The sequence below is a fragment of a genome, unplaced genomic scaffold (genome assembly GCF_019419815.1).
Source record: "Pyrus x bretschneideri cultivar Hongxiangsu unplaced genomic scaffold, Pyrus_bretschneideri_v1 Contig6, whole genome shotgun sequence".
Taxonomy (NCBI): Eukaryota; Viridiplantae; Streptophyta; class Magnoliopsida; order Rosales; family Rosaceae; genus Pyrus; species Pyrus x bretschneideri.
In genome coordinates, this window is record NW_025999798.1 from 826,227 (window position 1) to 839,221 (window position 12,995).

The 12,995-nt window shown below is 34.9% G+C and overlaps 1 protein-coding gene and 2 long non-coding RNA genes across 4 annotated transcripts; 1 reads left to right on the plus strand and 2 right to left on the minus strand.

Moving 5' to 3' along the window:
- The first annotated feature begins 3,267 nt into the window (after positions 1 to 3,267).
- On the plus strand, positions 3,268 to 5,732 carry LOC103947347. The gene is made up of 8 exons (XM_009358255.3): positions 3,268 to 3,672; positions 4,196 to 4,276; positions 4,367 to 4,426; positions 4,711 to 4,754; positions 4,877 to 4,919; positions 5,031 to 5,102; positions 5,189 to 5,290; positions 5,366 to 5,732. Exons 1-8 carry the CDS (start codon positions 3,316 to 3,318, stop codon positions 5,483 to 5,485), a joined length of 879 nt encoding a protein of 292 aa, XP_009356530.2. The 5' UTR covers positions 3,268 to 3,315; the 3' UTR covers positions 5,486 to 5,732.
- LOC108867233 lies at positions 5,586 to 7,070 on the minus strand. Its single transcript, XR_007253560.1, has 4 exons — positions 6,408 to 7,070; positions 6,251 to 6,303; positions 5,922 to 5,966; positions 5,586 to 5,823 (listed from the first exon to the last, which is right to left on the minus strand). It is a non-coding gene; the product is annotated as an uncharacterized LOC108867233 (long non-coding RNA).
- A 128-nt stretch (positions 7,071 to 7,198) lies between these two features.
- On the minus strand, positions 7,199 to 11,840 carry LOC125471627. 2 transcript variants are annotated; one of them, XR_007253741.1, is made up of 3 exons: positions 11,241 to 11,840; positions 9,697 to 9,759; positions 7,199 to 7,647 (listed from the first exon to the last, which is right to left on the minus strand). It is a non-coding gene; the product is annotated as an uncharacterized LOC125471627 (long non-coding RNA). The 2 variants fall into 2 exon arrangements; XR_007253740.1 differs by lacking the exon at positions 7,199 to 7,647 and having other exon boundaries at positions 9,554 to 9,759.
- Between the last annotated feature and the right edge of the window lie 1,155 nt (positions 11,841 to 12,995).

A 12,995-nucleotide genomic window follows, 5' to 3' on the forward strand; every position in this document is an offset into this window, starting at 1 on the left:
TGAATGCAACGGTAACTAGTTGACATCAGCAAGCCGTTATATTTCAATTTTTTTTACAGTTTTTTTTTTACAAAATTTAAAAAAAATAAAAAAAATCCTATAACTTCCTAAGTCATTATTGAACAACATTAAATAACATTAAACAATATAAAAATTATACAACATAAAAAAATACATTTAACAACATGAATTTAAGCTGTTGTAGTTTTTAAGTTTAAATAATAAATTATGTTTAGCCCTATAGTCCTTTGGCCCTAAGTTGGAGATAATTTTTTGTCACATAACTATGTTTGGCCTATGGCTCTCTGGCCTCTCGGTTAGAGATGATAAGAAATATAAACATGCATTGTTCATTAAAATATTAATTTCTTAGAGTATTATAGGATCAAAATAACCTTCTGATCCTCTTTCGTTTGAAGATGACCTTAATTACTATCAGTTCAGTGCTTTTCCGGACCCACCACTGTTCCCTACTCGACATAGATATACAGCCATGCTTCGCACTGCAAGTAAAGTTATTAGATCATAAGTCTAGATCCATCAAGCTTTCCATCTGTTTTGTGAACTTTTTTTCTCTCAATGTTTTTATACCCCTCCTTTTTATTGGCGCAAGATTATTTGTTTTTCAACTAATAGATAAATTGTATTAGAGGATAGTGTCACATACCCCACGTTTATAGCGTTTATGCTTGCTCATTGCACTGTCTAGGTTTACTGACTTATGCTGGGTTACTGACTCAAATTGCAGGGAGATGATTTTAACATACTCATCCTTATTTTGATAATTAAATTAAATAAATCAAACAATCAGGTCACTTAGTGCCGCAGTGTAGTAATATTTATTTTTACTTGTAAATGAAAGGTCTTAGTTTCGATTCTCACCAAACGCGAATTTGAATTACATTATTACTAGCTCATTATAAGACTAAGCCCACTTGTTCTCTCCTAAATAACCCCGTTTTAAAAATAAAAAATAAAATAAAAAAGTCAAATTATTAGATTGAATAAATTAAACGAAAACAACGGCTAAAAATAAATTTAAAATGTGTGAGATTGTGTCTGATTAGTCCTCAAAGTCGCAAAGCCAAAATGTTGATGATGATGATGACCACGATGGTTACATTTGTCACATTGTGTGTTAAAAAAAAAAAAAAAAAACTTGTATGAAACGAATTTGTTGTTAATGTGATATTTTGAAGTTAATATTATAACTCTGGTTCTAGAGAATTTCTAGCTCCCACATCTGGTTCTTCAACATCTCCAAACCCTAGCTGTGGGCTGGGTCTGTGGCAGCCTCTTTCCCCCTCCTTCTTCTTCCCATGGTCTGTCTCCTTACCTTCTATTGGGTGGTGCTTCCTTACCCCCTATTGGGTGGTGCTTGTCCTGAGCGATGTCTCGCTATGTTGAGCGTTGTCTCACCATTGATTTCTTGTTTCGTTTTCCCCTTATTTTCTTAGATCTTCTCGCCCTCCCTCCTTTGAGGAAAGGGGTTGCCATCGTCTCTTTATGTTTATGTGTTGTTAGATCACAAACATTAAGCTCAAAACTTGGTAAATCACCAACATAAATAGCTCTATGTATTGAGATTCGAGAGAGACTTGGTTAAGGTCATCTTACTATAACAGCTCTCATATCGAACAGAACTAGTATGTGATTGACTAATACGAAAATATAAAAAACTTATATTTTTATGAGAACTGTCTTGCGTGAGATTGTCAACAGCCCACCTAGCATAAATAGAAAAGCTTATTTATGCTTAATTAGTGCCGCTTGCACGACAGATAATTATCGCAAGCACGAATCTAATTATGGAGAGGTTCAATAAAGTTGGTTAAGCTTCAATCTCCATCTGATTAACTGATCGAAAATGATTTGACATGGAACATGATTTAGCAACAAAATCCCTCCCTTTTAGTCCCACCTAAATTTGAAGCACATAAGAAAAAAAACAAAGAAAACAAAAAAAGAAACAACAAATGTAAACAAATTCATTCAGTCAAATTGCTTGTTTTACTTTTGTTGAACTTAATCCTACACTTGAGTTAAAGAAAAATATACATGCTACTAAGATGTCAAAATAGATCGGTATTCTAAATTAATAATGTGAAGCTAAACTTTAATCATATAATATCACGTAATTATTATTTTTTCTTTAAAAATGGGACCAACTGACAGCTTCATTACAGTAGTTCATTCTTTCAAGAGCCATGAAGACTCACAAATGCTTCTCAACCGCTCCCTATTCACCATCGTGTAATGTACTAATAACAAAATCAAACTCAATACGTATTGTGTGAGATACGAGTCTAAAACACTTCAACATCTCGATTGATTGAATCTAGTTGCTACCCTTTCTAACCAAAACCAATAGCAGAACGAAAATGGAGGTGGAAATAATAGCAAAGATGGCACGCCCAAGGCATGCAGATCCCCGTGCAAGGATTGGGACACAAACAATTATTTACCAAAAGAATGTTTTGTTTGATTTAATTTAGTAAAGACATCATGATGTTTTCCATTGTTCTGCTGCCTTGATTAATAATTTTGTTGTGCTGCAAATTAATGATGTTTTTAAATGTTTTGGGGATCATAAGATTGCTCTTGTTTTGAATATGCTTATCATTACATACAAACTTTACCTGCAGATTTTTTCTATAAACATGCTTCTTGTCTGACATGCACTTTCTTTGTCATGTGCTTTTGCCTACGCTTTTCCTAATAATTCAATGCTTAGCTTCAACGGTTGTAACTTGAAACCAAAATATAAAAATCCCAAACCCTTTAAGGATTTTTGTTTGGAACTACTTTTAAATGACTGAAAGCGTTTTTGTGAAAATATTTTTGAAAAAAATCTTTAGTAAAAATGTAAGTAAATACTTTGGAAACATAAACATTTTATCTATAAAGAATTTCAATCATTTTAAAAGAACTTCCAATCTTTACCCTAAGACTACATATCTAATTCATCAAGAATCCATGATTGAGATAAATGTCCAAAATATATATATATATATATATATTAATTATTGATTTCTTTATCAAATCTCTTTAAATTATTAAACCAGTGCAATAAGGCAATGAGTGCATTGATCAAATTATTGGGTGCACCACGCTCCCAGAACCCTTAAAATAAAAATAAAAAACTCACACCAAACCGGACCATCGGCATTTCTGGTACTAAGGCCCACCCCAGTCTCATTATAACAACATTAAATCAGGCCCAACACTTTGACGGCCCATTAAGCCCAATCTAAATCTCATCTCCCGCTCTCAAATTTCTTCACTTTCTCAGAGCTCTCCCAGTCGGTGACCTCCATGATTCCTCTGCAAGTCCACCACCTCACCCCACGTTTCCTCATTTCCCAAACTACCCCTCTCCACTCCGCTCTCTCTCCCACCTCTCAAGCTGTCAAATTTTCCCTCAAACGCTACCCCTTTTCGTTTTCCCCAATTTTGCTATCCAACCCCACCTGCAAATTTCCCAGGGCCGCAGGGAGCCAAACGTCGTCGCTTTCTAGAAATGAGGAAGAAAGCGCTGGAATCTCAACCGGGCTCGAAGACTTGTCGGCGGACGGCGTCGTTTATAAGAAGACATTAGCGTTGGTGGAGTGCTCCATGTTTGCTGCTCTCACTGGCTTGGTGTACTTCCTCAGCAATTCTCTCGCAATTGAGGTTCGTTAGGTCGAATTGAAATTGGCTTTTTGATAATTCAGAGAAGAACCCAAGTTAACAGCTTTAATTTTGTAATGTATGATGCTATTGTTAATGTTCTTGCTTATAAAGTAGCTTGCTTTACCTATTTTGTTGGGATTTTTTCTTCTTCTTAATTTTCAATTTTAACAGTATAGACACTTAGTTTTGCTGTTAGGATACTTCGCTTCAATCTTTGATTGTGTGCAGAGATATACAAAAGCAAGTTTTGAACAATCTGATAGTTATTTTGGTTCTAACTTATAAGTCCTCAAGTTAATCTTTCTTTTTTTTTTTTTTTTTTTTTCTGGGTATGAATTTGATGATTATAACTAGTGTACTCGTGTCAGGTTATGTATGAACTTTGCTGTGATTATCTGAGACATTTTCCGAAAATGCCTGCCAGTGGACGAAAACCTAAGGATAAGAGCCTAAGAGGCATAGGGCTAGAGAGAGGTTACGCATTCTAGTATCGGTTATCTCAATAATGTTTGTTTTAGTGCAGAATTATTTTGGCTGCTTCTTCTCGCTGCCGATAGTGATCACCTCAATGAGATGGGGCATCGCCACTGGAAGAAAAACTATGGTTTGTGACCATCCATGACCTGCCATGTTTGAAGTGGTTTGGTGTAGTGTTTTGTGTTACATAATTGCAATGGTTTTCTGATCTTGCTAGGTTGCAACAACTATGCTGTTGTTAATCCTGTCTGGTCCGGTGAAAGCCTTAACCTATCTGGTGAGCATGTCTGTCAAGTTGTTCTTGTTATTGTGAATTAGTATTTATAGCAATTTTCTAATTCTTCATGTTCGAACAAGTTGCATCTTAGTATTTCAGAATCTCTCCTTGCATAAAATAGCTGAGATATTGTCATAATTCTCAAACCATTCCAGATTAGTCGATCCATTCCAATTGATCAAGATGGCCTGGTTTCACCTAAAAAAGTTTTCAACTTTTTTCTTCAAAATTTGGTGAATATCGAATGTTTGCACTTAACCATGCTAATTGATTATCTTGTGCAGCTTAAGCATGGTTTAGTTGGTTTCACAATGGGAAGTTTATGGAGGTATGAAGTGATTCAAATTAGTTTAAACAGTGGCTAAGGATTACCTTTTTGACATCATAGTTTTATGGTGAGTCTACGTCATGCTGCTTATCAATTTTAACTTTTATTTTTTATCTTCTCAGGTCGGGAGCAAACTGGAGTCTTTCAATTTTCTTGTGCACAATTGTAGTGTTTTCTCCCTTCTGCACCGAATTCGTTATATCTATTTGAAGCAGTGGTTGTCTCTTAACCAGTCAAAAAGCTTTTACTGATGGTAACGGTTTATTATATGTGCAGGTTCGATCACTGGGTGCTGTAGGGTATGTCCTGATATCGTCGTTCTTGATAAGTGAAAACATACTTGCTTTGGTAATTTGCTATCCTTTGATATTTGTTTTATGCAGTACCAGTATTTGAGTTAAAATGGTTTTGTTCATGGATCGGTTTGCTTGCAGATAACTATAAACATTCATGCTTCTCTAACATACATATTCACTGCATCGGGCATCTATACAGTCCCGTCAATGGAAGCGATTTATGTCTTATTTGGTACTCTGGTATGTCTCTCTCTGCCTCTCGCACGCACACACTCTTTTATATACTGAAGCATTAAGGCTTTATACTTGTAACAGGTATTGATTAATTGCGGATCCTTCGTGTTCTTGATACACCTATTATATTCGGTGTTCCTTACGAGGCTCGGGATGAAAGCATCATTAAGATTGCCAAGATGGCTGGAGAAGGCTATATAATTTGACTTCCCAGAGATCGAATAATTAATAACTCTATAGTACCACATATTATAGGTCGGGGGAAAAAAACCGCAACCGCAACGGTGGTTTCATTTCTTTAAGTGAGACCATGGCAAAGATTCAGCATCGTGTATCATCACATTATTCATCATTGTCCATGACTACATTTCTGTCATGTATGCATAAAGCTACATTTTGTATCGAAAACAGGCAAATGTCGATATCCACTGTATGCATTTTGTATTCAGAGCTGCATCATCTTATACAAACTTATATCGACAAGAAACCTCGCTCGAGCTGCACCATTCTCGACTTTGCGAGCGCGTCTGAAACGAAAACTGAAAAACGCATAGAGAACTCAGGAAGCGGATGCAATGTGAATATTTCTAAATTTCTATTTATACTAACAATGCATGGATTGGAAGATAAAAGTTACCCTAAAGTTAACACCAGCATAATTCAAGCTTCCTTCTAAATTATCCTGTAATTCAACAAGAAACAGAAGTTGGGATCAAAAGTATAGTAGGTGAACGGAAGCAAATTGTCGCGTCGTATAGGAGAAAGAATGAGCACATAATGTTGTGATCTTGTGAACGACTGATGTTACAAAGTGAAGATAGAGTGTCGCTGCGTTAAGAAAATGAGAAAATTCAACCAAAAGACATGATATCGTTTAATGAAATTTGTAAGTAGACACTATATCCATAAAAATAGTAGTGTGTCATGTATTTCCAATACACGGACCTAAGTAACATATTATTGTACCTGTAAATGCACAGTAACCAAGAAGAACCAAGCTCTCGTCGACCAAAGGAACTCTGCAAACACAGGAAGTATACATGAGAAACGTCAAGACTATCAACAACAGAAGAATAACATTTCCACTTCAAGAGCCCACAACGTAATATCAAATGCAACATACCCGTCGTTCAGTCTAGCTATCGGTGCATTTGCAATGGCAAATGGAAGATACAACAATGACTGCACAGATTAAAAAATATTGGACTTAGTAATCTAATGTGGTCTTGAGTTACAAAAAATGGCAGAAGTTGTCGATGCTAAACAATGGCCGAGAAGTATGACGTTGCTATTAGAGTGTTTCCAGAAATAGACACTCAAGCGACTGTAAATTTCCAGTAGTTAGAATGTTACATACCATGTGTTGGAGAACAATTTAGAAACAACAAAATAACAGAAATACAGGACCGAAATACTTATACTTTATTATTCAAAAATACAGAATGCAATTACACAATAATTACAAAAAATTAAAATGATACTAACTTGAATGAATTGAAGGTAGAGGCTAGCGCAAAAGCTATGTCATTCGAACAATATTTCCGTCCCACTTTTGTGCTTATGGTTCTACAACGTCTGCTCAACCAAGATACAACTACCTAATTCTACAACCCACACTGGATTATAGAACTCTAGCGAATTGCTTTGTGTGTTTACTCTCTGAAAATTTTGTACAAAAGACAATGAGGAAGACAAGATGATTTTTTATGGAACTAAGAACTCCGGTTATATAAGCTTTTCCATACCTTTTCAAACACCTTTTGGATGTATCTGAAGCTATACAACTCTTTCCAAAAAGTTGTGTCTATTAATCAAAACGTTTTTAATTAATTTAATTCAAAACTTAATTCAAAATTAAAATTAATCGATCAGATTAATTTTAATTTCTTGGCCCCAAGGCCCAAGGCCCTTTTCTTGATTAATTAATATTAATTAATATTAATATTATAGTATAATCATCAAGCTTAATCTACACAATTATTGGCACAAACCTCAACCCTCATTCTAAATGGTCTAACACCTAATCAATAATAAAAAGGATTTGACCTATATAAAGGCCTTTGACGAATTGTTGTTTACAATGGGAGCTCAAAACTCCATCACCATGCAGGCTCATCACACGCGTGCGCAAGAACCAGTCTTCCCTGCCAAAACAGAGTTTTCCTGCCAAAAAATACCAAGCCAAAGTTCCTCCCAAAAGGATTACTACAGGGTAAAGCTGAGAAGAAACAACATGAAACACCCATTAAGCCAATCAAGTGTCTAGATTAGCATAAAATCAGAAAGATGGAAGCATCACCATTGCCAGTGCCAATAGTATACTTGCTTTCCTTGCTTGAACAACCTTATGAACGTTGGACACACTGCACACATGCATAAACCAGCATAAGGAAAAGTATCGAATGGCCTTCAATGGACTAAAGGTTTACACGTGAACTCTGAGCCTCTACCACATGAATAGTTTGGGGAAGTGGTAAAATTTACCTAGGCACTCACAAAAGAAAAATATGTTGGAGAACAATTCAAAAATAAACAAAAATAACAGAAATAAATAGAACTTGAAATTCTAATATTTTATTTACCAAATATACTTGATGTGCAAAATGAAATTATACAATAAATACATAAACTAATATAAAATATCAATGATACTAACTTGATCACAGAAGGTAGAGGTTAGCGTAAAAGCTATGTCCTTCGAACAGTATTTTCGTCCCACTCTTGTGCTTGTGGTTCTACAACGTCTGCTCGACCAGGATACAACTACCAAATTCTACAACCCGCACTGGATTATAGAACTCTAGGCTTTGTGTGTTTACTTTCTGGAGATTTTGTACAGAAGATAAGGAGGAAGAAAAGATGATTCTCACTTGGATACTGTGATTGCAAATATATAGGCTGTTTCACACCCTTTCAAATACATGTTTAGTGTATTTGAAAGCACACAACTTTTTCTAATAGCTGTGTCTTTTAATCAAAAAGTACAACTCTTTCTAATAGCTGTGTCTTTTATTCAAAACGTTTTTTTTAATTAATAAATTAATTAAAAAAACTTAATCCGAAAATTGAAATTAATAAATCTGATTACTTTTAAATTTCAAGGCCCTTGTCTTGATTAATTAATATTAATTGTATTTAGATTATATTATATTCAAGCTTAATCCACACAACCATCCAAGCCTTCAATCCATTTCCAAATGGCCCAAGTTCTAATTATTAAGAAACGGGAATAAGCCTATATAAAGGCTTGTGAAAAAATACTATTAACCAATATAGGACAAGAGGGTCTCAAACTCCAACAACATATTGTTGGGAATATTAACGCCAGGTTGCTGTTATATCTATAGAAAATTGTGAATGTTAATTCAACCCCATACCCCAAGGAATTCTAGGTTAATACGATCACGAAGATAGCAACGTAATAATTCTGAGTTCATGCCCACAATGTCGGGTTAGCAATGCAACCCTGCTTCCGTAACTCGAGTCTTCACAAATATGCCAAGAGTAGTATGGATAACAATTAATTACAAACTTGACTGCGAGCGTTGGGAGAACAGCAAAAGCTATCATTAGAAACAACTAGTGTATTAAAAGCATGAGACGTGGGCGAGACGTTCGAGGGATAGCTCGACCTAGGTGTGAGGTGTGAGGTAAAGTCTCACGGAATCTAAATTTTTTAATATATACACTGAGCGTACATATATATTATATTAAAAAAAAATTATTAACCACTAATCATCCTGAACACGTATATACTATAAATATATACACACACATATAGACATATATTATATTATATTATATATATATATATATATAATAGAATATGAAAAGTATAATGAGTACACATATAACAATGCATGCTAACAGCACACAAGTCCATTATTTAAAAAATAAAAATCAAGAAAAAAAAAACAGAGAGACGATAGTGCAAGGAAGAGGTATAAGGTAATTAAAATCATACCCAAATTTTGGGTTTGGGAGTTAAAAAAAAAAAAAAAAAAAGCCCTGAGGCCGCCTAGCCCCAGCGAAGCCTTACACCCACTCTCTCAACACAAAGGTGGCAACCCTCAAGCGCAACCTAGGTGCGTCCTGAGGTGAGTTTTTTAAAACATTGAAAACAACACAGGTTTGTATGTTGTGATTTCTGAAGTAAAAACAAGGAATTAAATTTCAGACCGACTGCATTGGAAGCAGTTACACGTATTGAAGCAGCCAAAGAAATAGTCATCCACAATAAATATAACCAGGCTAATCAGAGCACGTAAATGTGAAAGTGACATTGAGCTCAATAAAAATAGGTACTGCAAAATAAATACAGAAAACATAGCATGCAGTCATGTCTCGCAAAATGCAGATTGCTACATGTGTTATCATTTGTACGGCATCTACTAAATGAGGCTCGGCCTTACCATTAAGAACGGACCCAACTCATAAAAGGCAAACACTTTGCAAGTTGTAAAGCCCACCAGAACCTGAAAATGTAAAGAGAGAAAATAAGAGGCTTTAGAGTATTGGTTTAGAAGTAACTTCAAGCTGTGCATTCAAGTAAAAGAGTAGCAGAATGAAATTAGGAGTTTATCGACGAAAGCTAATTTAAATTATATACCACATTTATATACCATATTATGTGGTATCTGATATGGACAATCACATCATTTAAATTAATAAGAATTTAATTTAAATTAAAAATATTTAATAAACCAATAATTAAAAAAAAAACTAGAATTAAATGGTGATTATGGTATATGAGGAGTCTTCTCATTCCTTCCTCTTTCAATCATGTCCTGTCTCTTCTTCCATGCCAGTTCTTTCACGCCATTTTTTTTCACCCCAATTTTTTTTCACGTTAGTGTGGACTACCACCCTCTCTTGTACTTTTCACATCCACAATCTCCTTTTCTAGAAAAACCCTCCAAATCTTAAGATCCCAGTAGTGGGTTGAAGGTAACTTCGATCATGGTCGTCACCGTTCTTGACTCCGTTGCCAAAAGTGGGTTGAAGGTAACTTCCACTACTTACATGAATTTACTTCAATCTTGCATTGACACCAATTCTATTCAACTGGGTCGGAAGATACATGAGCGTATTGATGTAGTTGAGGAATTGAACCCGTTTGTTGGGACGAAGTTGGTGAGCATGTATGTGAAATGCGGGTTTTTGGATGATGCACGCAAGGTGTTCTACGCAATGCGTGAGAGAAATTTGTACTCTTGGTCGGCCATGATTGGTGCGTGTCTTAGAGACTAGAGGTGGAAAGAGGTGGTGGAGCTCTTCCTAGTGACATGCATTTGGCTTGCACTGGCACGTAACCTTGAGCTCTAATACCATGTTGAAATTTTTTAGATCGACGGACTCGGAAGGCCCCACTCTAACGACACCAATAGAGTTCCCAACTTTACCACATGCCCAATCCGTTAGGTGTGAGATTTTACCACAAAAGATCTCGATATTAGTTAGAGTAGGGTAATCATAAGCCACCCTTGTTGACTTCCCCCACCGATGTGGGACTGCCAAAGAAGACATAATCTAGTCTCAGAAAAAAAATGCTATAAATTTTCGTTCTTGTAAGTCCACAAATCAACTAAGAGAAGTATTCCATCTCCTAAGCAAAAGATAGCTGCATATTGCTGGGCTCGTAAATTTACATAAAGTCAGCTAAGGATCTCGAGCTCGATGTGCAAACTACAAATGTTTGCTCGTCTATTTGGCAGTTTTCTTAAAATAAATGTATCAAAAGTAGACTATTGACTAACCTAAATCCAAGATAAACCCAGCAGAAACTGCTAAAACAGAAAACTTATGCTCCTAAATTCGAGAACAGACGCTTGAGCGCACTCATAACACCAGACTGTAGCCACCAATTAAAGCCAAAGAGAAGAGTACATAAACTTAACTTTAGTCAATCATAACACTCGTAATCAATAGAATCAGAGAAGAAGATTAAGAAACTTACGGCATCCAAAGGGGAAAGATTTTAACGAAGCTACTCCAAAAGGGTTGCATGACATATTTGGCAACGCAAGAGTGATCCACACCACTGTACTTGTGTTTATGTAAAGTAGCCACACCATGTGCCCCAATACACCCCATCTCTTCCAAACCAAGCTTCGATTTTTCGTATGGATTCAAAATCCAAATAAGCCTCAGTACAACCAACCTGCTAACAAAATGAACTGAGATAACTCAATACAAGCATCTGAACAAAACCCATCACCGAATACAATCATACATGCTTGTCAACTTGCCCCCAAGATAATCCGGAATAACACAAACCCAAAACTAATTTTTCTGAGATTCAACACATTTAAGCATCTCAACTGGGTAATGCCCAAAATGCAGAAACAATGAAAGATTAGAACCCCGTAGACCTTTTTTCCAAAACAGAAAGAAAACATTCAAAGCTCTAAACTTTGTTAACAAAAATAAGTACCCAAAACTTTGGGGTTCTCTTCCGAAAAAATGGGTGGAAGGGATGCTAGGAGAAAAAGTTGATGCTTTTTAAAAAAAATTATTTCCTATTTTAATTCTCGCCAAAGCAGAAAAAGAGCCCCAATTTCTGGAGAAATTTTCCCGGCATCACTCCAGTTGAGTTGGTGTTTCTAGCGAATAGAAGCTTGACACGTAATTCTTCAGGTTTCTATTTGAGAAAATGTCAAACTAGCAATTTTTTTTTTTGTCAATGAAAATTTCTAATTTACCCCCAACTCTCAGATCATCTCATATTCTTCGGCTAAAACTTAAAAGTTTGAATCTATAAATGGTTTTCTCCTGTCATCCTTATGGTTAAATTTTTAAGTCAAGGTTATTAAAAAATAAATTTAATATAATTATTTTCTTAAACTAATTTAAAAAATATATATATTATGCAAACTATCTTAATTTAATTTTAAAAATATTTTAACTTAAAAATATTTATATTTCAATAAATATTAAAAAAGATTTAGGATAATTCAGTGATGAGTTGTTTCTTCCTGCCCCGTTGTATTTTCAATACTTTTGGGAGATGTGGGAACTTCGCACGTGGGTTGCTAATCAAAATTCTCTTAGCTAAAAAAATAAATATAAACTAGTCATATGTCCACATATTATACGTGTGTAATTAAATTTGTTTATTATTTGGAAGAAGCGGGGTTTGAAGTGGGACACATGGGTTTAAAAAAAAAAATTCTTCTCAATTATTTAATTTTTAAATAGGGTGTTATGTTTATTTGGGCGTGAGGTTTATGTAAATGAAAAGTAAAATTTGTGTTGCATGTAATTATCAAATTGTTCATGTTTTTATTTTTGTTTAGTGTTGATAAGAGGTTTGGAATAGTAATTTTATGAAGTTTTAGTTGACAAATAGGTTTCTATTAATAAGTAGTTTAAATAGACTTTATGTCACCCTAATTAAGATATCTCAAGATGACACGTTGATATCACATGTTACTAATAGCACATGTAACATAACAGCACATGTAACACAAGTGTTTAAAATTCCACGGATATTCAAAATACAGAACACCTTCAAATTTTTAAGTCGTTAATTCTTGATCTTTGCGTTTTTGAGCGAATACTAGATCATATAATACTCCAAAGCACTATAAAACATTTCATACTGCATATAGGTTATGAGTCCATTTTATTGTTCATGCGGTTGTAATTTGACCCTTTATTATTTTTTATTTATTTTTTAAAAAAGAACAAGTTTGTGGCAAAGCTAAGGTAG

Bases quoted from the DNA above. Each gene is read 5' to 3' on its own strand.
- LOC103947347 (XM_009358255.3), top strand. From the start codon at position 3,316: ATGATTCCTCTGCAAGTCCACCACCTCACCCCACGTTTCCTCATTTCC. The intron at 3,673-4,195 runs GTTCGTTAGGTC...GTTTTAGTGCAG, and splicing joins GCAATTCTCTCGCAATTGAG to AATTATTTTGGCTGCTTCTT. The intron at 4,277-4,366 runs GTTTGTGACCAT...TGATCTTGCTAG, and splicing joins CCACTGGAAGAAAAACTATG to GTTGCAACAACTATGCTGTT.